General features: G+C 40.2%; 1 protein-coding gene across 2 annotated transcripts in view; it reads right to left on the reverse strand.

Annotated features, from left to right (window-relative positions):
* NRG1 (neuregulin 1) overlaps positions 1-24957 on the reverse strand; it is a 431945-nt gene that overhangs the window by 365520 nt on the left and 41468 nt on the right. For both annotated transcript variants that reach the window (XM_010400016.4, XM_010400013.4), the window contains exon 2: positions 21893-21967. In XM_010400016.4, coding sequence (XP_010398318.3) covers positions 21893-21967 — 75 coding nt within the window. The remainder of the gene's footprint in view (positions 1-21892; positions 21968-24957) is intronic.

Genomic DNA, 24957 nt, shown 5'->3' on the forward strand with positions numbered 1-24957 from the left:
TGTTGCTATGTCAAATGTTTCTTAGATCTTACCACTGAATAGCTTCCAGCAGGCACATATATTTGAAGCAAACCTTGTCCAGCCTAAGGGCAACCTTTAGCTGAAACTCATTCAATACCTGACAAAATTCTGTGCTCTTTTACAAAGGTACTTAAACACATTGGCAAAGATGGTCATGTTCTAGTTTCCTACCCACGGGAAGAAACACTTGCATTTTATTTTGCATTTATATGGAAGATAAAAGTACTTCTGAGTTGCACAAAATTAGCAATTTAAAAATACTAAAATTAATATTTCATTCTTTGCCATGTACATTTTTATGCAAAACCAAAATTTAAATGTCTGTGACATTTCTCTAATAGGAATTCGGTCACCTACATTCATACACCTAAAATTTAAAAAATTCATTAAAAAAACCTAAGTACAAATATATCATTTGGAAAACAGCTTAAAGAACTTTAAAAAAAGGAAGAAAAATTATTTCCTACAAAGAACTGAATTCAATTAAAACGTGTATTCCTGTGCAGTAATTTCAAGATGAGAAAACTGCAAGCAGTTCTGAGGTTTTCTATGCCTCAAGCAAAGCACATGCCATAATTTAGGTGGTCTTACAAATTTATCAATACACATATTGTGTCTCGATTATTCTGTTTGGCTTTTGGTCTCTGATTAGGAGCTATAGTAATTTTTTTAAATGATTGGGACATATCATGACTAAAAGCCAAAGGCTGGAAAGGAATCACAGTATTTGCAAGATACTCTTCATATACAGTTGGAAAAAAGCACCTTGAACTACTGTAGGAGAAAACCAATTATTTCTTAAGTGAAGGAGTCAATTTACTGTACATGCCCAGCTACACTCTCTGAAAGGAAAAAGGTAAAAGAGCATCCATTGTACTTCCAGGAAAACTCATATTACTTCTCAAAAGTGCTCTTAAAATAAGTGTGAATGAAAGAAATTGCACACTGTCAAGTAACACACTGCAAGTGTGAAAATACTTTTTTTCAGAAGGAGCACACCAACAAAATTCTGTAATATCAAAAGAAAGAGGATGTAACGTAATAACAATAATTAAAAAACCCAACATACCAAAAAAAACCACCAAAAAACCCCTCCAGTGAATATGTCAGTTATGACTTTAATAATCTTATTACTCCCAAAATAATACTTACTATAAATGTAGTCATAACAAGTTAGTGTTTATAATACACGTAAGGCCACATTGTGCTTCTGTTTACAATACTGTGTTTGCACTGAGAGAACCAAAAAAAGAATTTGGTACAATATACAAATCCTTTTAGTTATTCCATCAAAAATTTCCTGTGTGCCTTTTCATTTGTAGTAATAATCTCTGATGATTATTATTGATAAAAGTGACCTCTTGCTTTCTGAAAAGAGCTGTTGAGACCAGATTAAACATTAAGACCTCTGAAACTTGCTGTCGGATTACAAAGAGGTGTCTCATAGCTTCCTCTCAGTCCCAGCTGGCATCTGAAGAAAGGAGTCATCAGAACAACCAAAAAAAACAAAGGGGGAAAACGGTGCAGTTAGCTAATTGGTGAGCCTTCTGCTAGATTAACAGAAAGAACCCCTGGAAAGGACCTCAGATAGCATATTCCTGGAAACAAAAAAAAACGCTCCATGCTGTTGTAAATGAGCACATCAAATGCTTGCAATGCAGAAGTAGGTACAAAACATTCGTACATTAATGACGATGAAGAAGAGCACACACATCACAAAAACCTACTTTTCTCTTTTTAGTCAAATATTATAAACTGTGCATTATTCCTGCTCTGTGGTCCTGCAGAAAGCAGAATATGAATAGAAAACACTGCTTTTACAGTCAAATGTAAAAACTATGAATGATAAGAATGAGTTAACAAGAGTAACAGGAAGATAATGAAATATTTGGGCAGTATACGCCTTGCAATTAGACATGTTGCCCACATAATGCCAAATTTAAAAAAAGGCTTATGCTGCCAAACAGTACTAATGGAACGTTCATTTGGACACCTGCTCTGACCAGACTCAGAAGAGTCTACATACTTATTTTCTAACTGTTGATTTATTTTTGCTCTAAAAGAAAGTCTGTGGCAAATGCATGTTTACACAGGAACTTGTGCTCTCCATTTTCAGCTGTTAACCTTAAAATCTCATAGATTTCATGTTTCCTGTTTATAAGGGTGAAACATGGCACTGCCTTTATTTTTCTAAAATTAGCCAAAATAAAATTAAAAAGTGAATTGATAAAAAACTTATCCAAGAAATAGATATTTGACAGTAGATGATTTATAAGCACATAATATGAGCTGCCCTCATGCAAAGATCCATCGAGCCTGGTATTCTATCACATACGGCTAATTTAAGAAAATATATTAATTAAAAAGGCAAGTACAGAGTCATTCTTTTCTACAATGTCCTCCAGCTGCCATTTTGAACAGTAAGTGGTAGTCCTGACCTCTACATATTCATCCTTTTCTGAATATCTTGTGGTAATGAAGTCTATGATGTCATTATATTGAGGTTTGTGGAAGAAGATTAAGTCTTCTATCAGGCAAAATAATATTGCTGGGGGAAAAAAAACCCCAAAAACCAGACATGATTTTTAGTCTGTTAGTCTTTTTTTTCCAAGTATAAAATAGAGAGAGCATTTTTCAAAAGTTGAGAACAGTACTTTGGATTTTTACTGGACATGCTAACTAGTCAGACCATTCAAGACAAAAAAAAAGTACTTGGCTCTCACGGGGCAGAAGAAGGGTTTTAGCAGCAGGAGAGGTGATAAAATGATTATGTCTAGTGCTAAAGAAAAACAATAATGTGCAATGCAATAAATACCTCTTCCAAGTCCATGACTTAATTGTTTGACAGGGACTTTAATTTCTTGGCTTGTCCTTTGGAAGTGTTTAGTGAACACATTCATTTGAGGATCCAAACCAAAAGTTTACAAATAGGGTGACTGCTTTGTGAAAAACTATGATTCTGAGAAGAGGAGGTTTTTGCCTTGTGCTGATTGTTTCCAAGCTCTACCTGACAAGTGGTGGCTAATAAGTTCAAAATCTGTGTAAGGCGGCTTTGGAGCACTGGATACTAACACCTAATTTTGCAACACATGATAAAGGGACACTGACAGTCTGCTGTGGTGTCATGGCTCTGGGAATCTGCTGTCTGAAGAGTGCTTGTCCATCTAGTAATTGAACATATCAAAGCTGTTCCACAACTCCCAACTTTCCTTGTCACCCCTCACTTTACTTTTTCTTACAGTAGTCTATACTTTCTTGGGTGCATGACAAAAATGTCTCACAGAATTTGAAATCCAGATATTGCATGCTTCAAAACAGTGACTTCATGCTTCAGAGCCTGAGATACATCCAGTGGCACCTCTGAACAGGAAACTGGATCAGACATCTCCATCGGTTCCTGCCAGGGGAAGCTGTGAGTCTCTAACTGTATGAACTTGATGCAGAACATACTGGATGAACCCAATCCTTTGCTTGTGATACAGAATCATAGAAACATAGAATCACTAAGGTTGGAAAAGACCTCCAAGACCACAGAGTCCAACCTTTGACTAAACACCACCTTGCCAACTAAACCATAACACTAAGTGCCACATCCATTTATTTCTTGAACACTTCCACGGATTGTGACTCCACTACTTTCCTGTGTTCCGGTATTTAACCACCCTTCCAGCAAAGAAATTCTTCCTGATGTCCAATCTGAACATGCCATGGCACAGCTTGAGGCCAGCCCTTTCAGAATGGTGCTCACCTGTCACTGAGGTCTGACTGACTCATGTTCAACCACTCTGGCCTTTAAAGCTCTTGCTTGAGTATTTGCTGCTACCACCAAGACCTGCACCTGTAGCAGCTCCACCCAGGCCCAGGTCCCAGGCTTTGAGGTGCACCACAGCAGCCCTCCTACTCTTCACAGCCGAGCCCTCGTAGGCCAAAAGGAGGTTAACTCATCGTTATGGTCCTTTCTGGTATTGCTGGGACCCTACCTGCAGATATTTGACTGTGGAAAAGGAATTTGACTCCATGAAAAGATCTCTGTTAGACTGGAAATTTTCTTAATCCTTGGTATTTACTAATGCAAAGAGCCACTCATGCGAATAAGCCATGACATGCTGTGGGTAGTTCACTCATGTCTACCATGACAGTAGGGGTTTAAAAGATTTTTTATGTTTGTTTTTCTCCAAGAACAGCTTGGCTTAATAAATGGGCATCCTAGAAAGCTGAGCTTTAAAAATGCAGAATTTATAAGTGCAAAATACTTTCATCACCCTAGAGGTAATACCACTGGATACTTCTTCTGGAAGGAATATGAATTATTTACTTTCTTTTCAGATCATATGTATCTCAAGCTAGACTTTAAAAATTCACTCTAATGTTATAATGCCTAAAATGTAGTATCTGTGGCCACAAAAAAACCCTCCAAAACCAAACCCAAACCAAACTTTGTCAGTGAAAAGAGCCTCCTTCAGAGTTTCAGTAAATGCCACTAGCCCAAAATACAATACTGACCTGAAGGATCAGTTTTAGAAAATATTTTACTCAGTAGAGCAAGCACTTCTAAGCGCCAGCAATATATAAAGCATACTTCATTTGCCTTCCATGTCCATGTTGGATTTTATTAAATAGTGTCCGTAACATAGAAAAGTGCATTAGAGATGGAATTTTTTAGTGAGGTAGACTTCTGTGTGTATTGCAAGGAGATGCTTTTTCTTTCAAATCTAGTAATCACTTTCTACATTTCCCCAAAAAAGGCACAATAACCTGTGGTTTACCTCCTGCTAGTACCCTTTCTGAAGCTCCATAGATGGTTTTCTATCTCCTCAAAAGCTACGCATAGTCCAAATGTTCTTTACTCTTGCAGATTTGGTGAAGGCAGATACATTTTTCCTATTGACTTTCAAAATATCTGATGCTATCATAGGCCAATCTCGTTTGACATTGGGAAACTCTTACATTAATTACATGACGAATGAGTTTTATAAATTCTAAATTACAGCTATAAATGAATTAACTGTAAAAACTGTAAGGAGCTGGCTCAGCAAAATCCCAAATCGTTCTATCCAAATGACACAAGCCCCAGCTTTTGCTGACTGCACTATCACACGCACAGACCTGATCTGTTTGATTTGCACATGAATGCTGACATTTTTTAAGAATTACAGCATTTAAAGGTAGTGCCTACGATAATTACTAACCGAATAACTCCCTCTCTTTCTGTGCTTATCTTCCATTAAGCCAGGTTTTTTTTTTGCTTCTCTTTCCCATGTGTGTGTAGTATAAAGTCTCCTGCCATGTGACCAGGGCCCAAAAAAGTGACCAGAATAAGGAGGAAGATTGTGCTCTTTGATGGGAGTTATTTCCTCAGCCTTGTTTTCAAAACTCTTACATACCATGGTAACTTTTCTCTGACTCTGCCCTCAGCTGAATATTCACTGCAGAAGCCAACCCCAGCATCCCTGTTATATGGGTGGTCCTTGGCTACTTATGCCTGCCATGGAATTACACAGCTGGGACAAAGCTGTCTGACAAGATGCCTCCAGTGAATATCCACTCACTCTCTGTCCAAGGCCAAATGCCTTCTTTTCTTCTCTGTTTGAAGACTGAACAGAATCGGTGAGCTCTCTGTGAGTGGAAAACACTGGCTTTCACTGACATTTGAATTGAATCTATTGCAGTTGGCCACTCAAACATGACCAGAACTTGATGTTTTGGGGTTTTTTGTGACTGCAATGTTAGTTGTTCACATTCCTCCTGATCTGGAAGGTAAACCATACTAAAGAAAAGCAAAAGTCTACACTACATGTATGAGTGGAATGGTGGCATAATGATAATATTTTTAAATTATTTTTTTTCCTTTTTCAATCAAGAAGTCTGCCAGCAAATATATGCCTATTTACATCAGGCTGCAGCATTTTCTACCATATAATGATGCATAAATTATGCATGCCTGAACTAGAGATGCTTTTAAGAGAAGCAGTAAAGCCACAACCAGATCTTCAAAGATCCTTTTTGGAGACTGCTATTGCACTCATGAAGTGGACAGGGAAGAGAGATGATAAAAAACAGGATAGATATTAGTACGATGTAAAGACAGGTTTGTGAGAAAAATCTCAGCTTAAGAATATGGGATTCACATCCTGGGTCTCACCACAGACCCCAGCATGACCGGGCAAAACACTGAGCAGATTGATATATTTACAAATACACTCTATCTCACTCTTGCAAACACAAAACCTGTGTCTGTGTGATATGCATAAGAACTTTAAAACATTTCTGCCATAGTATAGGTAAGACTGGGCAACTGAATCTCAGGAGGTGGGAAATCTTTCCTTTACTTTAAGAAACCTGGTTCTGCTTTGTACAGGAAGACTGCTGCAATTGGCTTTTTCTGATAGCATTTTTGTGAAATTTGGTTTCCAAAGAGTGAAGCACAAATGCTTAAGTATAAACATGCACACAATTGCTAGGATTTGAAATGTGGTATCCTACACACACACAAATAAACATACACTCCAAATATCCATATGGTTCCTGTTCTGACTGAGAAATCCACAGGGGGCCCTGTGTACCCCTTCAGAGTCCTCTGGGAGTACTGGGATTCCTGTTATGTCCCTGTCTCAGTTGCAGCTCTGGACAGCTTGAGTGCTCCCTGCCACAGAGGACCACCAACAGAACCATCTGGCCTGTAATAACAAGGACACTGGGGAGTGCAGGAACCACAGTTTCTAGTGAGTCACCTATTGGCACCCATGCCAATTAGAATCCACTCATTGACACAGAAGATTTCTTCCACCTGAGACCATGAGGTACAACATCTGTTTCTGTTGGTCTTGTGACAATTACCACAACATGGCACTGCAAATATCTTAAAATTATTGTAACCATTGCAAGTTATTCCCTCAACCATGTGATGGTTAGCTGCAGTGAAGCTTTGGTCTCCCTTTGTGACAGTCTTTATTTTTGTTACAGACATGCCTCAGCCTTTCTTTGATGAGGATGTCCTTCTTTTTGGGGATGCTTTCTCCATGAAACAAGTTTGGGTGGTCACAGGAAGGGAGCTGCTGAAACTTCCCATTGCTCTCCTGTCAGGAATTTCTTCTGGCACCACACAGCCTACAGCATGGATTTTGTGACTTGCTTTCCTAAAGGTGAAAAGCCTGAGCTTGTGAACAAACACAAGCAGAGGGGTGCATCTGAGCATGATCAGGCTAGCACCAGCAATCTGATCAGTGCACCTCAGGTGGCTGCTTGCCCTCACACTGGTACTGTGTAGTGAACGGGCAGCGAGTGATCAGCAGCCACGTTTCCGTGGCAGTGGCCACAGCGCATTCAACACCTGCCAGCCATCACCTGATCATGCTCTTGGGAAGTGCTCTTAGCAGCCAGTTTTGCAATACTTCTGCAGTACCTGTTAATAGAAAGATAGCACGTATCACAAGGCACACACTTCTTACTACTTAGAAGAAAACATGGTATAGTTCAGAATTAATTGCACTGATACTACAAGATTTGACACAAAAATTCTGCTCTTGACACAATCCAATACCGAAAAACAATTTTTAAGGGCTGAGTCCATTAGTACAACCGTATTTACTCCCTCTAACTAGAGCAAGATCCAGGGCAACAAAATGTCACATCTATAAACATATTTTTACAATCATTCACCAAAGTTCAGGAAAGTTATTCACCACCAATACTATTAAACAGCTTCTCTCCATTAAGGTAAATTATACACCTTTCTTAACCAAAGAACGAGGGCCTTTTAGTATGCAGTCACAACATGCTCTTACAGCAAGACTGAGGCCACAAATCAACAGGAAGTTGGCCTTGGTAACTGCTATATGAGAAGAGCTTTACTTTTAGGTTTCCATCAAAATTGATGTTTTCTAAGGTTGGGTTTATTTTGAGGGGGGGGACATGTGTGCTTATTTTCCTTACTGAGTAACTGAGGGATTTTTGAAGTCTCATTTAAAAGTTCCAGAAACATTTCTGTGGCCACAGGTTAGTTTTACAAACCTGAAAACAGTCATGGATACTGTGGGAATCCCTTTAATTACTAAGAGAATCATTAAAAGATTCTTTCTTCTTTTTTAATGACCATGCTAGAATACATAATGTCAAATAATTGCAATGCAATGCTTTCTAAGCCAGAGAAAATGATCCTCTGAACTGAGAAGAAGCCTTTTGAATCCTTCGTTTTTTTAATTTTCCTTGCTTCCTGCATGGTGCACTATGTAAATTATCAGCATTTGTTCCCAACAGTTGCAGTAAAAATATTTAGGGTGCCTGAGAAAAAAGAACTACAAAAAATGCAAATTATTGAAGGTCTGTCTTTAATTACAGAAGATCGGTTAAAATGATAAATTGTGATGTACCTAATAAAGATTTTATAGATTGTGGTTTATGATATCATGTAGCACTCCTACCCCATTTGGAGCAGGTTTTCAGACTAAAAACAGCCATGATGACACAGCATCATTACAGTTGTAATAACTCACTTTACCATAAAATCTGCAAATTCATAATGGGAGTAAGTAATAGGAAAAATCCATGGTAAAATGGACTCATCTAAACTTTGGTTAACAACTCCAAAGGTCACGAGATCTTGGACAGTGTGAAAAGAATGTGCCACAACAAAGGTCCCATGACATCTCTGAACTCCTCTTTAGCCAGCAGATAACTGGCACAATTGTGTGGAGAAGGCAAGCTAGCAAGGCTGGTTAGACCAGAAAGCTGTGGAAACAACTACATTTTGATGAGTTCAAATGGAAACAACACTGAGGGGAAACTCCCTAAACTGAATTCATATTCAAGCCAGTTCCCTCCCGAGAAAGAGTAAAGGGGAGGGGAGGGGAGGGGAGAGAAAGGGAGGGGAGGGGAGGAAGTATCATTCTCCAAAGTTTAGCGAATAACTTCCTTTGTTCCTGACAAAATCTGAATAAAATGTTCAAACCTGGATACCTGAAATTAGACTCCCAAGCCTATCTCTAGAGTATAACGTAAAGTTTCTGTAGGTGGATCCCTCCACTCAGCCATGCAGTATGTGATAAGCACAGAGACTGGCAGGGGTGAAGGCTTGAGCAAACAGAGATGTGCCTTTCAGAAGTGCAGCCAAGCATCTTCCAATATAATTAACGCGTGAAGTACCCACTCTGTAGAGTTATGAAAAGTCTCCCCCCTTGGAGGAGGAGAGTGCCTGGCCACATTTCCTACCCACGTCTCACTGGCTAATACCTAATTTAATGCACAATTATGTGCATAAGAATCCTGGACAGCATTGCAATAGTCCATTTTTAGTTGTTTACACATTTTGGCTATTTTCCTGTGGTTTGACCTGTCCAGTCCTCAGTTGCAAGTCTGGATGCAAACTTTACAGCACCAAAAGATCATTCCAGGTGTATATTTAAACAGGCATGGATTAGTGTGTATTGTATTTCAATTTTCTGCTTCATTTAGAGAAGTGGAAAACAATGACAGAGCTTCACTAATTCCTAGATTGGGCAGGTGGAGATTAGCCTAACTCAGGGTAAAGCAGTGGGATTACTGCAAACTAGACAGGGTTCATAAAGGGAAAGCAGTCCCTCTCAGTGGTTGCACTGGCTTGTCCTGCTCCAGTAATGCCTTGCTCCCACCAGAAAGGGATCCTCTGAAGGTGCTGATACATGTTTTCCACAAAACTGTCAGTAGGACCCTGATTAAAGGGTCCCTGTCTCTCCTCAGGACTCACTGTGAAAAATATCCTTTCCTCTTTCCTCCACGGTGCTACCAGTTTAAAGCCCTCACTGCTAGTGCAGGAGCTTACTACCATCATAAATTACAAATTAAGGGCTTAGTTAAAATTACACAAAGCTACTAATACAAGGCATTTATAGACAAGAGCTTTTTCTTCAGGGAAGCAAATTCCTCTTTTTCAATGACAGGAAATTTCCTCAAAATGTTATGATTTCTATACTAAAACCAATGAAGGCAGCTAGGGTACAGTTCCTGAGATGCTGGTCTTGGATGGGTTTCCTGTCACAAAGGGGCATGGTGTTAATATCCAGTCAAAGCCTTGAGAGATTTTGTTGGATGCTTGATGGTATCAATGTGCAGATTCTTGCTAGCTGTCACTGCTGACCTGGCTTAGCCACTCTCTCATTCCTGAAGTATGTTGCCTTAGGCAAAAACAAAGGACTTACGCAGCCAAATGGAAATCAGAAAACCCGGACACAGTATAAAATGCTAAAACGTCCCCCGACTAAGCAGAGGATGGGAACCTGTGGTGATCTGAGAAAGAAAATGGGGAGACTGTCCAATTTTATAGTGCAAAGCAGGTTTAGGATAGTTATGATACAAACTAGCTCCTGAAGTGAAATAGACTGGAAACTGAAAAAGTTCTCCCACTGATTTTTCACAAAGCAAATTAGACAGACTTACTGGTTCAATTCAGCAGTTGCTGGATGAAGGCATAGCTGAGGCTGTTGCATCCTGCCAGACCAGAGGCAAATACCCACTTGGCCCAACAAAAATGTTTGCACTACGAACTGCTGTGTCTCTGGGATTTCCTGTAACTGCTAGCAGACCTTTAAATATCACGAGACTCACAGGCCAGAATTTTCAGAGGTGCTCTTAATTCTGCAGCTGTGGAGCTGGACAGCAAATCTTCATAGCTTGGGATATTCCATGGCACAAACCCACACTGGAGTTTTGCTCTTATTTCAAAGATATGTTGCAATGCAGTAACGCGACTGCAAACTTGTATGCAGGGTCAACAACTCTGAGAGGAACTGGCTATGAGAATAAAAAGATTCCTTGTCACCTTTACAACTCTGACCCCTGACCCCTGAGTAGAGAAAACTAAAATGCTGGAGGAGAAGTGATATTTTAGAATTACCCTTAAAATAACTCAAGTGCCTGTTTTCTCTGGTTTGTTTTAACGGGTTGTGAGACTATGAGAAAATGTCCTATCCGTGGCAAAGCACGCAAACCACCTAGATGTTTCCTGTAAGAAGTATTGCTCTGTGACCACTGGAATGGTCCACCTAGATGTTTCCTGTAAGAAGTATTGCTCTGTGACCACTGGAAGGAACCTGAAAAAAATTCCAACAAAATTCTCCTAGTCTCTATCAGACCAGACTAGGAGGAAATAAAAAATAATTACATAAACCATACAATACTTAAAAAATTTATTTTCTGCAAATTCTCCCTCTGAAATGTCCTTTTGCATGACATGACTTTCAATGTCATGGAAGAAGTGAAAGGACCTGAGAGCATGGCATGTTTCCGTGCCAGCATCATTATTTTCAAAAGTTGATTGTGCACTCTTAACTGCTCACAAACCTCTCCAGACCCATCCGTGTTACAGCCACTCTCAGTCACAATTATATTCCTCTCTTTGTTCGCTATGGAGAATGGTTTTAATTTTCAGCCTTGTTGGGTCTGTTAAATCTTGATCATTATCAATCACTCTAATTCCCTGATGGGCCAGTCTATAATGAACTCTGGCTCCTGTTGCTGGATGGCATTTGCTTCATTAAGGAATGGTTCCCCTTGGTAGTCAGTCTGAAGCAATAGTAGTTTCTTGGCACGGGCCACTCCAGTCCAATTTCATTTAAGCTTCCAGAGTTGTGTTGAAGAGGTTTATTCACTTGGGAATTCAGGCAGAAGTCTGAGTAGGATAAAAAGAACCTTATGCATTTAAACCACTTTCTGGACACATGGTTGCGCAAAGATTTCTGAAAGCAATCATGGAAAATACAGCTTTCGGGCAGGGTTTACTGTTCTAAAAGCAACTGACTTATGCTGAAAGTTCTCCCATCCTTTTGAGAGTCCTTTTGATGATGAAACTCACTCCTTTCTGATCAAAAGGAACATGTCAATTTATAGGGCCTGTGAAGATGCCAAAAAACAATAATCTTACAATGAAAAACAATAGATACTGGGAGGAAAAAAAAAGCTTTTTCCTCCTATGTGATTATTTGTAGCACATTGTTCTCAATTTTTACAAAACACTTCAGAAATACCAGGTTGTTCCAATTTCAATTTAGACTTCTAGGAAGGGGGTTACACTATTACACTCAAAGGTATAGCTATTCATTTTATAACATTTAGAGACCAGTCTAGACTACACCAGACTTGAATGTTTCAGTGGAAAGGGACCTACCACGATCACGCAGGACATCTGCAGATGCTGTGACTGAAATAAAAGACACGTTCAAATAACTTATTCAGCTAAATAAATAATATTGACTTACTAAAGTTCTTATAGGAATGAAAGGCCTCTCAATTTTCTCTTCTGCAAAGTCAAAAAGACTCTTTAAAAAGTTCACAGCTTTACCTTGTGCAAGAAAAGAATTGGATGCCTTTTACTTTACAGCTGTGAGGCATAGACAAGGTATACCACACCTGGCATGATTTATGAGCCAGTGAAGTCACTTGCTAAGATGGTTTATGTGACACAGGGATGTTTATCATAAGCTCACCCTATGAAGAATGAGATGGACTGTGTCAGAACAGTATGCAAATGCTCTCACCAAGCACAGAATGCCTGCTGCCATGAAAACTGTTTGAACACAGCCCTATATGCTCTGAAATTGCTCATTTCTGACCCAAACATACAAAGTTCAAGACACCTAAGAGCTAAAATCAACATACCACATGTCCTTGCTCCTTGCAGCTTCCCTGCCTCCCATCCTTTACATTTTCAGTAATATGCAAATCCCTGAAAGAGGGTCTCAGGTACCAGGGTTCTTTACCACCCTGTTAACTTTCTTCCCCTTATATTTTTCTCTATCTTGTTGCCATTTCAGTTCATTTTCATGGAAACACTGGCTTTACAAAAACATAAACTAAGTGTGTTAATAAACATGTGCTGAAAATCCAACTTCATCCTGAAAAAACCCAGATGTGTTTGTTATAAACACATGCCTGGCCAACTTCAGCTTTGCCTGCAGCTCACTTTTATTCTTGATACAGGACTTAAGGGTTTAATGGAGCACTCTGGAAAACAAACGCATATATGTGGGTGCCTCCAGTGCACCCACAGCAGGAGTGAGAAGAGGTATGGTTTGTGCTGCAGTTCTGCCTCAGTTGCTGAGTTAGGGTATTGGCAGGGCACCTGCAGACCTGTGCATGCATCTTGAAATTTGGGAGGACTTCACACCAGTCTCAGACTGCCGTGGAGGGGGTCACTCCTGATGTACAACCGTGTAAGAGTGAGCAGACAACAGGGCTATTTTGGTTTGTGCCCACAGCTGCACTGTCAGGACTGGCATAAAGGCAGGCCCTGGGGCTGCAGGAAGAGAGACACTATTGCCTTGGTTGTCTTGAGTCAGGATCACCAAACTCATCTTGGAGGCATGTGTACAGCTTATAATATCAACAAAGTCTGCTTTGGACACATGCTTCCAGATTCAATCTGGGTTATCTCTGCCTTTCCCTCTCATATGCAGTGACCTGCTCTTGCCTGCTGTTAGAAGAAATTTCAAGTCACCTCTTCGTAAAGATAATTTTGTTTTGCTATACAGACCTTTACTGACCTTTGCTTCCTGAAGTTCAATTGGTAGAAAAGAAAGAAAATTGAAGAATTCTTTCTAAACTCTGTACTAAGGAAGATTTTCCACATCCAGAAGCCAAATGACCAATTTTCCAGTGCATAAGCAGTGCAGGGTGCATACAGCCAACTCTACAGTCCCTGTTGGTCAAACTTGCAGCAGCAGGGTGTGACAGGGCATGTTTTTTTGATGTCAGTTCTGTGGCAAGTGCACATGGGGAAGAATAACCCCAGAATGTACCAGTACAGGCTGGGGGCTGATCTGCTGGAAAGCAGCTCTGCTGAGAAGGACCTGGGGGTCCTGGTGGACAACAAGCTGTCCATGAGCCAGCAGTGTGTCCTTGTGGCTGAGACAGCCAATGGCATCCTGGAGTAAATTAGGAAGAGCATTGCCTGCAGGTTGAGGGAGGTGATCCTGCCCCAGTGAGGCACATCTGGAGTGCTGTGTCCAGCTCTGGGCTTTTCAGTACAAGAGACACATGGAGCTCCAAGAGTGGGTAAAGCGGAGGACAATGAAGATGATTAAGGGACTGGATCATCTCTCTAAGGAGGAAAGACAGAGGGAGCTGTTCAGCCTCAAGAGGGATGACTGAGAGGGGACCTCTTCAATGAGTATCTGAAGTGCCAAGCGATAGGACAAGAGACAATGGGAAATTGATGCACAGGAAGTTCCACCTAAAGACGGGTAAGAACTTTACTGTGCAGGTAACTGAACAGGGTGCCAAGAGAGACTGGGGAGTCTCTCTCACTGGAGATGTTCAAGAACCATCTGGATGCCATCCTGTACCATGGGCTCTAGAATGACTCTGCTTGAGCAGGAAGGTTGGATCAAATGACCCACTGTGATCTATTTGAACCCCACCCATTCTGTGATTCTCTGATTTGGTGGCTGCACAGTTCTGAGTTGCTCAGTGAGTGCAAAAATTCCACCTATCAAACCCACAGGTTTGGCCAGGAGGTTCTTTGAACCCTTGCAAAGATTAGCCATTAGACAGTGACAAAACCCTCACAGCAAAAATTGCAAATAGTACAAGCAAATGGAATCTCTTTATCGGCAAGCATCTGTTTGCAGTGCATTTTAATCATGGTATGTTCAGGTTTCCAAAGAATGGAAACTGAAGGCACAGTTATGTGCTCTGAATTTAAGAACAGATGCCAACTGATGCCTGCTGGGCACAGACATGCTGGTAACCTTCAGTAGCAAAGAGGGAAATGAAACCCAATACAAAAGGCATTAGCAAGAAGGTAAGTGATTTATTTCTCTGTAAGCAAAACAGAAACCATTGTGCATTCACTGGAAAGAGGACAGAAGAAATTCTGGGGCTCGATCCCTTACCTCATGCTAACAGTCTTAAGGCATGATAGAAACCTGGCAAACTTGACTACTCCACTTACTCTAAACAAGACACAGTTCCATAGGGACCAAGTTGCCTCATGCTGGTGACAGGGTGACAGAATATACTGCACTCATTTTACATTGAGGTCTTGACATTCTGTAAAGCTGTATCCTGGATTATCATGGCAGCTTGTTACTGTAGCCATAGCCTGGATTGTAGTCTGCCTCTTATCTCCAGAGCATGTCCAAAAAGGTTAATGGAGCTGGTGAAGGGGCTGGAGCACAAGTCATATAAGGAGTAGTTGAGGGAGCTGGAGGTGTTTAGCCTGGAGAAAAGGAGCCTCAGGGGAGACCTTATTGCTCTCTATAGCTACTTGAAAGGAGATTGTAGTGGAGTCTCTTCCAGGTAACAAGGGACAGTACAAGAAGAAATAGCTTCAAGTTGTACTTTTTTGGCAACAGACACAAGTAATGGGAAGAGAATGAAAACCATCCTGTTGGGAAGGCAGTCCTATGAAATGTCACCAAGTATGGGACTTGAGTCTTTTCCATGTACTGACATGTTCCAATAATCATAGAACCAGAATAGTCTGGGTTGGCAGGGACTCCTAAGATCACAGAATGGTTTAAGTTGGAAGGGAACTTAAATATCATGTCATTCCAAACCCCCTATCATGGGTCAGGACACTTGACCAGATTGCTCAGAGCCCTATCCAACTGGGCCTTGAGCACCTTCAGGGATGGGTTATCCTTCGTTTATCTGAACAATCTGTTCCAGTGCCTCACCAGCCTCATAGTAATGCCTACAATGAACTGAATTGTTCTTGCTATCCCACCAGTATTGTGGGAAAAATAATAAATGCTGGGGTTTTGTGGTGTTGCATCTCACATCTAAACTGATCGTGTGTACAAGCCTTTCCCCACACCTGAGCCTTCCTAACACCATCCTCATTTTGACTTCAATGTCTAGTAAGGGTTGAGCTGAAATATCTGCCTTTTCCTGAGCAAAGACACTAATAGTCTATTTCTTTCACTGTTGATCCATTGATTTACCTGAACACTATCCTGGTAGTTTTGACAAGCTTTTCAGCCAGTTCTTGTAGTTGAAGGAATGGGAGGGATGACAAAAGAGGTGCCAGGGAAGCATGGCTGGATGTTGGGACAAGTACTGGCCTCCTAGATTTTGGACCACTTTAGATGAATATGTATTTATAGGACAAACATGCAGAGGTATTGAGATAAGATTGAATTTTAAAGCATTGGACAAGCGTAATTGGCTAATGCCAGATGTTGGAGACAACAGGTTAAACACCATCTAAACATCTTTCCTGTTCCACATACATGCCCTGTCTCTGGCAGGGTTCAAGGCCAGGTTGGATGGAGCTCTGAGCAACCTGAATCAAATCACTGGATAAATCTCATTTTTAGCTGAGGACCCGGTTTATACCAATTTATCTCCATGAGCTTTTCATAAAATTTAGATGAAGGAAAATTCTCTGTCTGTCTTCATTGTCTTACATACCCTGCTCTTGAATTTAAGCCTTTATTTTAGTTTAGCTTAATTCTGAGTGAAAGTGCCCACACATTAATTCTATGTAATAAATGCATTTCAAAAATTAATTCAGATCCTATTGTCTGAATGTCCCCATGAAACAGGTACCAGAATATCTGTGAAATATATTATATTACATATATATATATATACATATATATATATAAAACAGCAATTATGGAATGCTTTTATCTTTTATATCTATCATGCAGAGGCAGTCATTAAAAAAACCAAACTCTGAACATTTCACAGCTTTAACACCTTGAAGTATTTAAAGATCAGGTTCTGCTCTTTCTGAACCTTATGAGTGCTGCTTCCCTGTCACCCCATCTTGAGCAATAGCCATGTCCTGCTGGGGCTCACCCTGCAGTGGTACTGACACTGCTGAGACTCTCCTGACTTACCAGTCTCCAGGTGCTGGCATGTGCTTTTGTCTGATTTCTGCCATCACGTCTGCCTGTTCCCCTCACCTGAAAAAGCAGGCTTCTTCCCATGTTGTTTTAGTGCTATAGATAAGGAACCTGAGGGATGTAATCCAGCAGTGGTGTGCGTCATCACCTCAGAAGGAAATCAGTGATGTTGTATGCCTGTCATCTCACAAATTCGCACCAAAGTTGTTGACGTTCATAAAACCTTATGAGCTTTAGGAACCTGTAACTGCAAACGCTTGGTGTCCAGCCGTCCCACTGTCCTTAAAAGCTGCTTCACATGAACCATCCACACTGTCTCTCAGTAGCTGCTGTTTTTCTGCTGCTTGCAGATCTTGGCACCATGATTTGTGCCAGACTGACATTTCTGTTGCAGCTCCCATTAACTGGAACAAAACCAATCATTTGAAATTGGCAACTGTGATGAAATTAAATGTTTCCATAGAAAGCACTGCACAATTATTTCTTGCTAATGCTAAAATCGTGGGCAGGATGCTCCTGTGAAGATTTTCCATCTAATTTGTATTGTGACAGACATAATTAGGAGGTGGACAAAATCAAAGCATCATGCTGTATAAGTCACAGCATAAAAAGGATAAGAGTTTAACTCTTGTAATAACACAATCAGATGGCAGCAGTGCTGTTGGCAATATAGATTCATTTTCCAAATTTTCCCTATGAAATCTGCCAGCAGAACTAGCAGTCATTAGCAGACTGCAGAAACAATTTGGCATGTCTCAGGAAGGCAACTAGTCTGGTTTTTAATGAATGGCCAAAGAAGAAGCTTCTAATGGCACAGATAGCAAGAATAAAGCAGAAAGCATTATAAATGCAGTTACAATCATTAATCTTGCTGATGTAATACTTATTCCCAAACCCACTAAAATAAACAGCAGACACCCAAGCAGCCTCAGTGGATTCTGAATAGGGATTTTAAGATGAAAAAATACAAGAGCCCAGAAACCCATAATGAAACACAGTAGCTTGAAATTTCTTGCTTCTGTTTCAGATGTGGACAGTGACTAGTGTCCCAGAAAAATTCCGTTTTTTATATCCATGTCAGTTGGTATAAGAGCACATTTTTCCCATGGACCCTGCCTCAGGTAATATAGATAGATTAAGAGCTTATTGTGCACAGCAGGAATTTATAATGAGCTCTCAGTTTAGATTACCATTACTACAACAAAAAACCCCAAGAAAACACTTCAAAAAAACATTTGGAACTAAAAAATCTGGTGTCCATCAAAACCAAATGGGAGCCCAGGGTTTGAAAATGCACAATAAAAGAGTAATAGATATGATATCAAAAGTCATTACATTAATGCAACAATACTTTCTTCTCGCTGAAAGAGTCCAGGACTTTATCAAAAAGTCACATCAAAGTCACTGGCATTTTGTCTTTGGAGTATATCTACTTCTTTTCTAAACAGTGGTGCAGACTTAACTGGATTGACAGCCCCAGGACCTGACTTGTACAATTTAGCTACACAACAGGAACAGTGCTGTCAGAGTGAGACGCCTCTAGCTCTGATTCCCAGGACATCTGCGAAAGAAGAGTTTTGTCTTTCTGCATTTTAAAAAATTCGATAAGCATTAGTCTTATGGGGAGGAAGATTTCTGTACTTGCTTGAGATTGTCAGCTCAATTTCCAGCCCTTGTTTCCTAAATTCCTAGCTGCTCTGTGTATATAGCAGATTTCATTTAAATTTAGTGCAAAAAAAATCACATCACATTCTTCTTCTGTCCACTGCATGCTACCAGAAGACAACAATCATCTGGTGGTTTCAGAGGAGACAGCTTAATTCCAAAGAGGGAGGACATTTTCTGCAGCTTAGGTGCTAGACCAATTATCAGGCTATATAGAGTTTAAACACACAGGACTTTGCTACTGAATTTACCATAGATAGTAGAATTTAAAAATGACATTGTTTGGAAGGCTGCTCTGGAGGACATGGAGTCCAACCCCTACTCAAAGCATGGACTCCAGGTTCAATCAGCTTTGTATCATGAAGTTTTGAGTATATATATACAGACCCAAGAATATATATACAGACCCAAGAATGGGGTCTGTATACCCTCTTTCAGCCCCTTTTCCTATCTCTCAGAGGGAGAGTTCTACATTGTTACAGGACCCCTTGGACCCCTTGGACCCCTTCCTTTTTATTGCCCTTTAGTCTGTCCACCTAGATAGACTATCTTTTCCTGTTTGTATTTCCTGTTGTAGGCTTGTCATTCAAAGGAGGACATCCTGAATAATAATAACAACAATAAAGTCCTAAAAACATTTTTAGGTGCTTTTGTGAATCTTCAAGAATTGCCTGACCCCAATAATTTCAACACTAATCTGTGCAGGTCCAGGAGACTCAGAGAGGCTACAAACAAATGACTGGAGGTGAAAAGAAAGGACATTGGCCAAGCATTTTGAGCAGCCTTGATCAATATCTCACCTGCATGGAATTACTATGCTATTACTTTTCTTGTCTAAATTTCCCCCCCCCATATAGTGCAGTTTCAAACTGTTCTTACTAGAGAGGAACCAAAACAAACATTAACAAAATCAATCAATGTGCAAAGAAGGGCTTGAGATGTAATCACAATCCATCTTGAAGTTTGATTAAGTGCTTTGGCAACTTGAATAAGAAAACAAAAACCAAACCAAATCAAACCAACCAAACAAAAAAACCAAACCAAACCAAAAAAAAGAGCCAAAAATAGAGTACTGCTCTAGACAAGTACAGGATTGACTACCAGGTAAGCTAAAAGGAAGAATAGAATAGTGTATTGTATTTCAGACTTTAGGTCTCCAAAACCTGCTTTGAAACTAAATCTCTCCCAAAAGATGGGGCTGTACTTCTCTGAGCCTGTTGCTTCTTTTTTTTTTTTTTTTTTTTTTTTTTTTTGTCAGATCTGGTAGAAGTGTAATCTCAGTGTTTTAATTTGTATTCACTCATTAACTCCGAAAGGCATTCTGTGCTGAGTGAAGCATTAGCCTGAATTCTGTCCATACTCAGCTTCCCACCTCTGTGAGATTTTACATTTTTTTAAAATCACTTCCACCTGGTACAAACGCAAGCACAGATTCCTTAGCTGCGTGCTGCAATTTAACAGTGAGTCTTCCTGTTGATCTCAAGGCCCTTGTCCACATGTTTACCGACAGACAGAACTGCTCACAGGACTGATACAACTGACAAACCATCTGGTTTGATGCACTGCCCAGGACATCAACAATTCCAATCAATAGTTTACAGAAGCGGCCATTGGACTGCAGGAACTGGGAGACAAACAAATCATCAGAAAAGTAAAAAGCAGGACAAATATAGTATGACTCACTCAAGCATTTGAGATGAAGAAGTATGGCTTGAAGAAATTCTTTGCTTAAGAGTCACAGATCAGTGAGACATTGGTCTGTGTTGTGAATTTTCCATTGTTCGCTGTACAGCATAAAATCAGAATACAGCATTGTTTATGATAACATTATTAGTCACTTTCACAGTTTCGGAGCAAGATTTTTACTAATATATTCAAGTATATTCATAAAAAGCTGTATCTACATATACATACCAAAGATACAGTTTTTAGTAGAATCATGGAAAATGTTAGAACTATGCTGAGGACAATGCATCTAGAAAAAACAGAGTTAATCCCTTCACTGTACAGTAGTGTGTCACTGCTTTATACTACCTTTCCATGAATGAGATGATACAAATTTTATAGCTCAAATAGTTAGTCTTGAACCAGTACCCTCTCAGTCCTTGCCAGAGGATGTAACTTATCCTACTGTCTTTGAAGTGTAGGCGTAATTAGAGACTTTTTCCATTTTTTGCCTTCTGCTCTCCTCTGCATTTGCCATCACCTCCTCTCAAATTTTCCAGCTGATACAGTTGCCCACTTCTCCTTTAAATCACTATCTCCTTCTCCAGCTACCTTCTCTGTGATGCTGGGCCAAAGCCTGTTGGGACCAGGAAAGTCACCAAGAGAAAAATATAGGGGAGGAGTACCTTTCAGGAACAGTGAAGAGCAGATGTCATTTTTCACTTGCTCAGTGTAATGCATTTTTTTCCTCTCCTACAATTCCATAGGGAATATCTTCACCTAACACACATATTAGGAGAAGGGGCCTCTGGGGACTGGGATCACAAGTGTTGGATAACTTTATGTGCATGCATAATGAGAGAGAACTGTGCAAAGTCTTGTCTTCCCCCTTGCAGCTGCTCCTGAAGAGAATCGAATTGACAGCAGCTAAATCACCTCAAAACTTAAAACGAGGTCTCTTCACCTGTCCTAACACAGATCAGTGCTCCTACAAAAATCTGAGACTGGCAGCTCTTGTCTCTAGCTGTGAAAATAACAATTCAATGAAGATCCTTGTCTGTCGCCTGACTTCCAGCCTCTTCTCTAGTCAGGTGATGTGCCTTAAGCTTTCTTGGTGGACAGCTGTTGCGATACAGAGCGATGAGGAGTCCCCAGGCAGGTGCAAAGGAGGATCTTTATTGCCAAAACCCCGGCCTTTTTATGCCGTTAGTCGGTTATCAGTTTACATAGTTTTAAGACACAACAAACCCAATTTAACCAACCACAATACACCACGGTGCGGGCATGAGGCATTCCTGCAGCATGCCTCACTTCCTCTATTCTAGCTGAGTCACTCTCCCACAGTCCTTTTCTTCTTAGCCTAAGTAACAGGCCAGAGCTATGATTTTACCAGGCCTTCCCTTTACAAAGCTTCACTTATCGGTAATAGACAGTTTCCTCTGAACAGCATTCAGCTAAAAAAGTCTATTCTGCTGGTAAAATTCCCTGTCACTGGCCCTCACATGTCAGAATCCTTGTGTATTTCAGGAGAAGCTACATTTATCTAACGCTATTTAGTAAGACATCAAAAACTTGCATGCTACTCCAACCAGAGGGAGCTAGGGGTAACAAACCTACTCTCTCCCTGTTCTGGAAGCCCTCTGCAGAGTTCTTGCACTTTCTACATGCACATAAACCAATACTGCTTCAAGGAGTCCCCCCACTGCAAACTGACTCACAGTTGGAGCTGTTGTTGGCGTCCGTCTGTGTTGGTGCCAGGCTGTACAGAACTGGCCCTTCAGAGGTGGCCCTTCCTGGCAGGAAATGGCAGAAGAGAAAGAAGGAAGGGAAGGGAGGAAAAAAGGGGAGAAAAAGGGAATATTTAGATAAACTCACTGAACAGATATGCAGACACCATCCATTGTTTAACACAATCTCTTACAGTAAATTCCTCCCCCCTCCAACACACACACTTTTTCATGCCTCAAACACACCTCCCAGCAGAAATCTGGGGAAAATGGTTGTCTAGAGCTCTTCCAAGGGATCTCATTTGCTTTGTCTGAGTGTCAACCCGCTGTAAATTCCTTTAACAGGATCATTAAAGAGGGTGGAGGACATGCAATCTGCAGAACTGATGATGCTATTGCACCAAGTATGTGTGGGACTTCACTGACAGATCCAATCTTTGCAGATCAGACCCTTGCAGACCAGACTGTCAAGCCTGAGTTTATCTTCCAGCATTTCTTTAAGGACAGATGCATATGATAATACCTGGACGTCAAACATGAGCATGTCAGACCTGCTGTCTAGCTCATTAACAGACAATGGATGCAGCAGAAAAAACGTATCTTGGCAGCATTTCTTGTTATGAATAACTTTACCCTCGGAAAAGTGCAATTCAAGTCCTCTCTAGCATTTAGGTCAGCAAGGGCTGTGTTATTAACCTGACATGTGTCTCGTTTGCAGATTGCATTTGTGAATTTCCTATGGGGGGAATAGCCCCTGTCACAGAAGGTGCAGAGTTACTGGCATCATACTGCTCTGATGTTCTTCATTCCAGATGTGCTGCTCTGTAAGTGAGGCACCAGAGGTGGATCAAGAACCTCTCAGTTTGACAGCATTTGAGTCCACATATTTTGACATTTAAGATCATGCTCATTACATTTTCAATCTAGTTCTCCTCTTTTTGGTTCTTACTGCCTTTTCTGAAATGTTATGTAGGACAATTGGGTGTGTATGTGCTATATTGTGAGCAACTCAAGCAGTCTGAAAGGGTTGTGGAGTTTTTTAAAAAAACAGTTTCTGTGCTGCTACTGCAGTATAGTGAATCCATGGCACTTGCCATGTAAGCAGCAGAAGATTTTACCAGCGAGGAAGAAAGGAGCATGGCATCTGTCCTTCAGTCCAAAGTCTCAGCCCAACTACTATGGCAGCACTGAGGGAGTCTAAATACTATGCTATAAATAATCACTTTCATTATTGAGTTCTAATCTCCCTTCCTGATTAGTTCTCACAGAATTTGACTGGGTCATATACACTGCTTAGTAATGAAGATGGATGGTAAAAGGGAGAGTAGGTTTAGATTAGCTATTAGGAAGTAATTTCTTTACTTTAATAGGGGTGAGACACTGGAACAGGTTGCCCAGAGAAGCTGTGGATGCTCCATCCCTGGAAGTATTTAAGGCCAGGCTGGATGGGACCCTGACCGAGCTGGTCTAGTGGAAGGTGTCCCTGCTCATGGCAGGGGAGTTGGCTTTTGATGATCTTTAAGTTCCCTTCCAACCTAAACCATTCCATGGTTCTTTGATTCTATGAAACCGCATTCCCATTAGTTATAGGATCTTTCACAAAGAACATGCAGCATTAAGTCCTCATTTGAGAAAGCTTTAGAATGCACACATAAGCATTACACAATCTAGAAATACTCATTATACTAATTGAAGAGCAATTAATGCTAAGTTATTGCTGACAGACTTTCATCCATTTATATAAATGCAGAGGAATAGTACTGAAGTAATTTGTGACTTGAAAGTGAAAAGACTGAGGAGGAATTTTGCTCCTATAATCTCTACCTTCCAGCAGAATCAGCTAAAGCAAGATATAGGGCCACTTCTCCAAATTCTGGTGTATTATGAAGTTTTAAGTAACTATTCTTGAGTTACTTTGGCTGAAGATCCCAGTCACTTTGGGGCTTTCGTATATTTATTTGTATGCTACTGTTTATTTATATGTCTGCCTTCAAAAACTTTTAACTAAAAATCACCAACAGTACAGATGCATTCAGACTCTTCAGAACTGCTAAAAGAATAAGCAAAAAAAAGGGAATTTAGTTGTGAGCTCTTGTTCTCTTGCTGTTTTACATGTGACAAGAGCCCACATACTCTCAATGACAGGGAAGTGAGATGAGTGAAACACTGGACTATTGTTTTTTAAAAGATCACATTCTATTCAGAAGTACTCTTTATTGAGTGCTATTTTCCTTGCTTTTCCAAAACATCCTTCTCAAATGTATTAAAAAGAATCATGCTGCCTATCTAGGCTTTCATTTGTTCCCTGTTTTTCTAAGAAACCCCTTCTAAGGTGCTCTTATTGTTTATAAAGTTTTCCCCAGAACCTGCCCACCTCTATTCCAAATCCTTTTGATCTCCAGCCTCTATTTTGGCTGTTCATAACTTTTCTTTGCAGAATAGCTTTGATGTCTCTAATTGAATATTATTTTAACACTCATCCTTCACAGATTGTTTACTGTCTCCTTTTCTTGCCTTTGCTTCCTTACAAAATTATTTTAACTTTCCAACATCTTTCAGTAACTCACTACTTCTCTAATTAAGTCTTTATTTCTCGAAACATTTCCTTACATGTTAAAACTGAAACGTCTCAAGTACAAGGCTTGTAGAAGCCTCTTTGCCCAAATGCTGCGTTAACACATTTTGCCACCGTATCTTTCTATGAGCCTCTTGAAGATTTGCATCTTCAAAGCAAGAAAAAAGAGAACAAAAGTGGGTTTTTTAAAGGTATAAACACGTATCCTATCTTTTCAGTGCTGCTGAAAAATGCGTATTAACACTCATTTGTCAACACCCCTCTTTTGACTTTGTGAATTGCTTTTTCCTTTCTTTGGGGAAACTGTGAACTATTTCATAAGTCCTGAAGCAATACTACACCCTGAAAGATGTTTATATGTCCACAAAACCACTTTCAATTAAAACTGCATTTAAAATTGCAGCAACTGTTATTATTTTCTTTCCTTTTTTTTTATACACTTATTTACAGTTTAGCTTCTTTATATAAATGAAAAGTAGAG

This window comes from Corvus cornix, chromosome Z, assembly GCF_000738735.6.
Source record: "Corvus cornix cornix isolate S_Up_H32 chromosome Z, ASM73873v5, whole genome shotgun sequence".
NCBI lineage: Eukaryota > Metazoa > Chordata > Aves > Passeriformes > Corvidae > Corvus > Corvus cornix.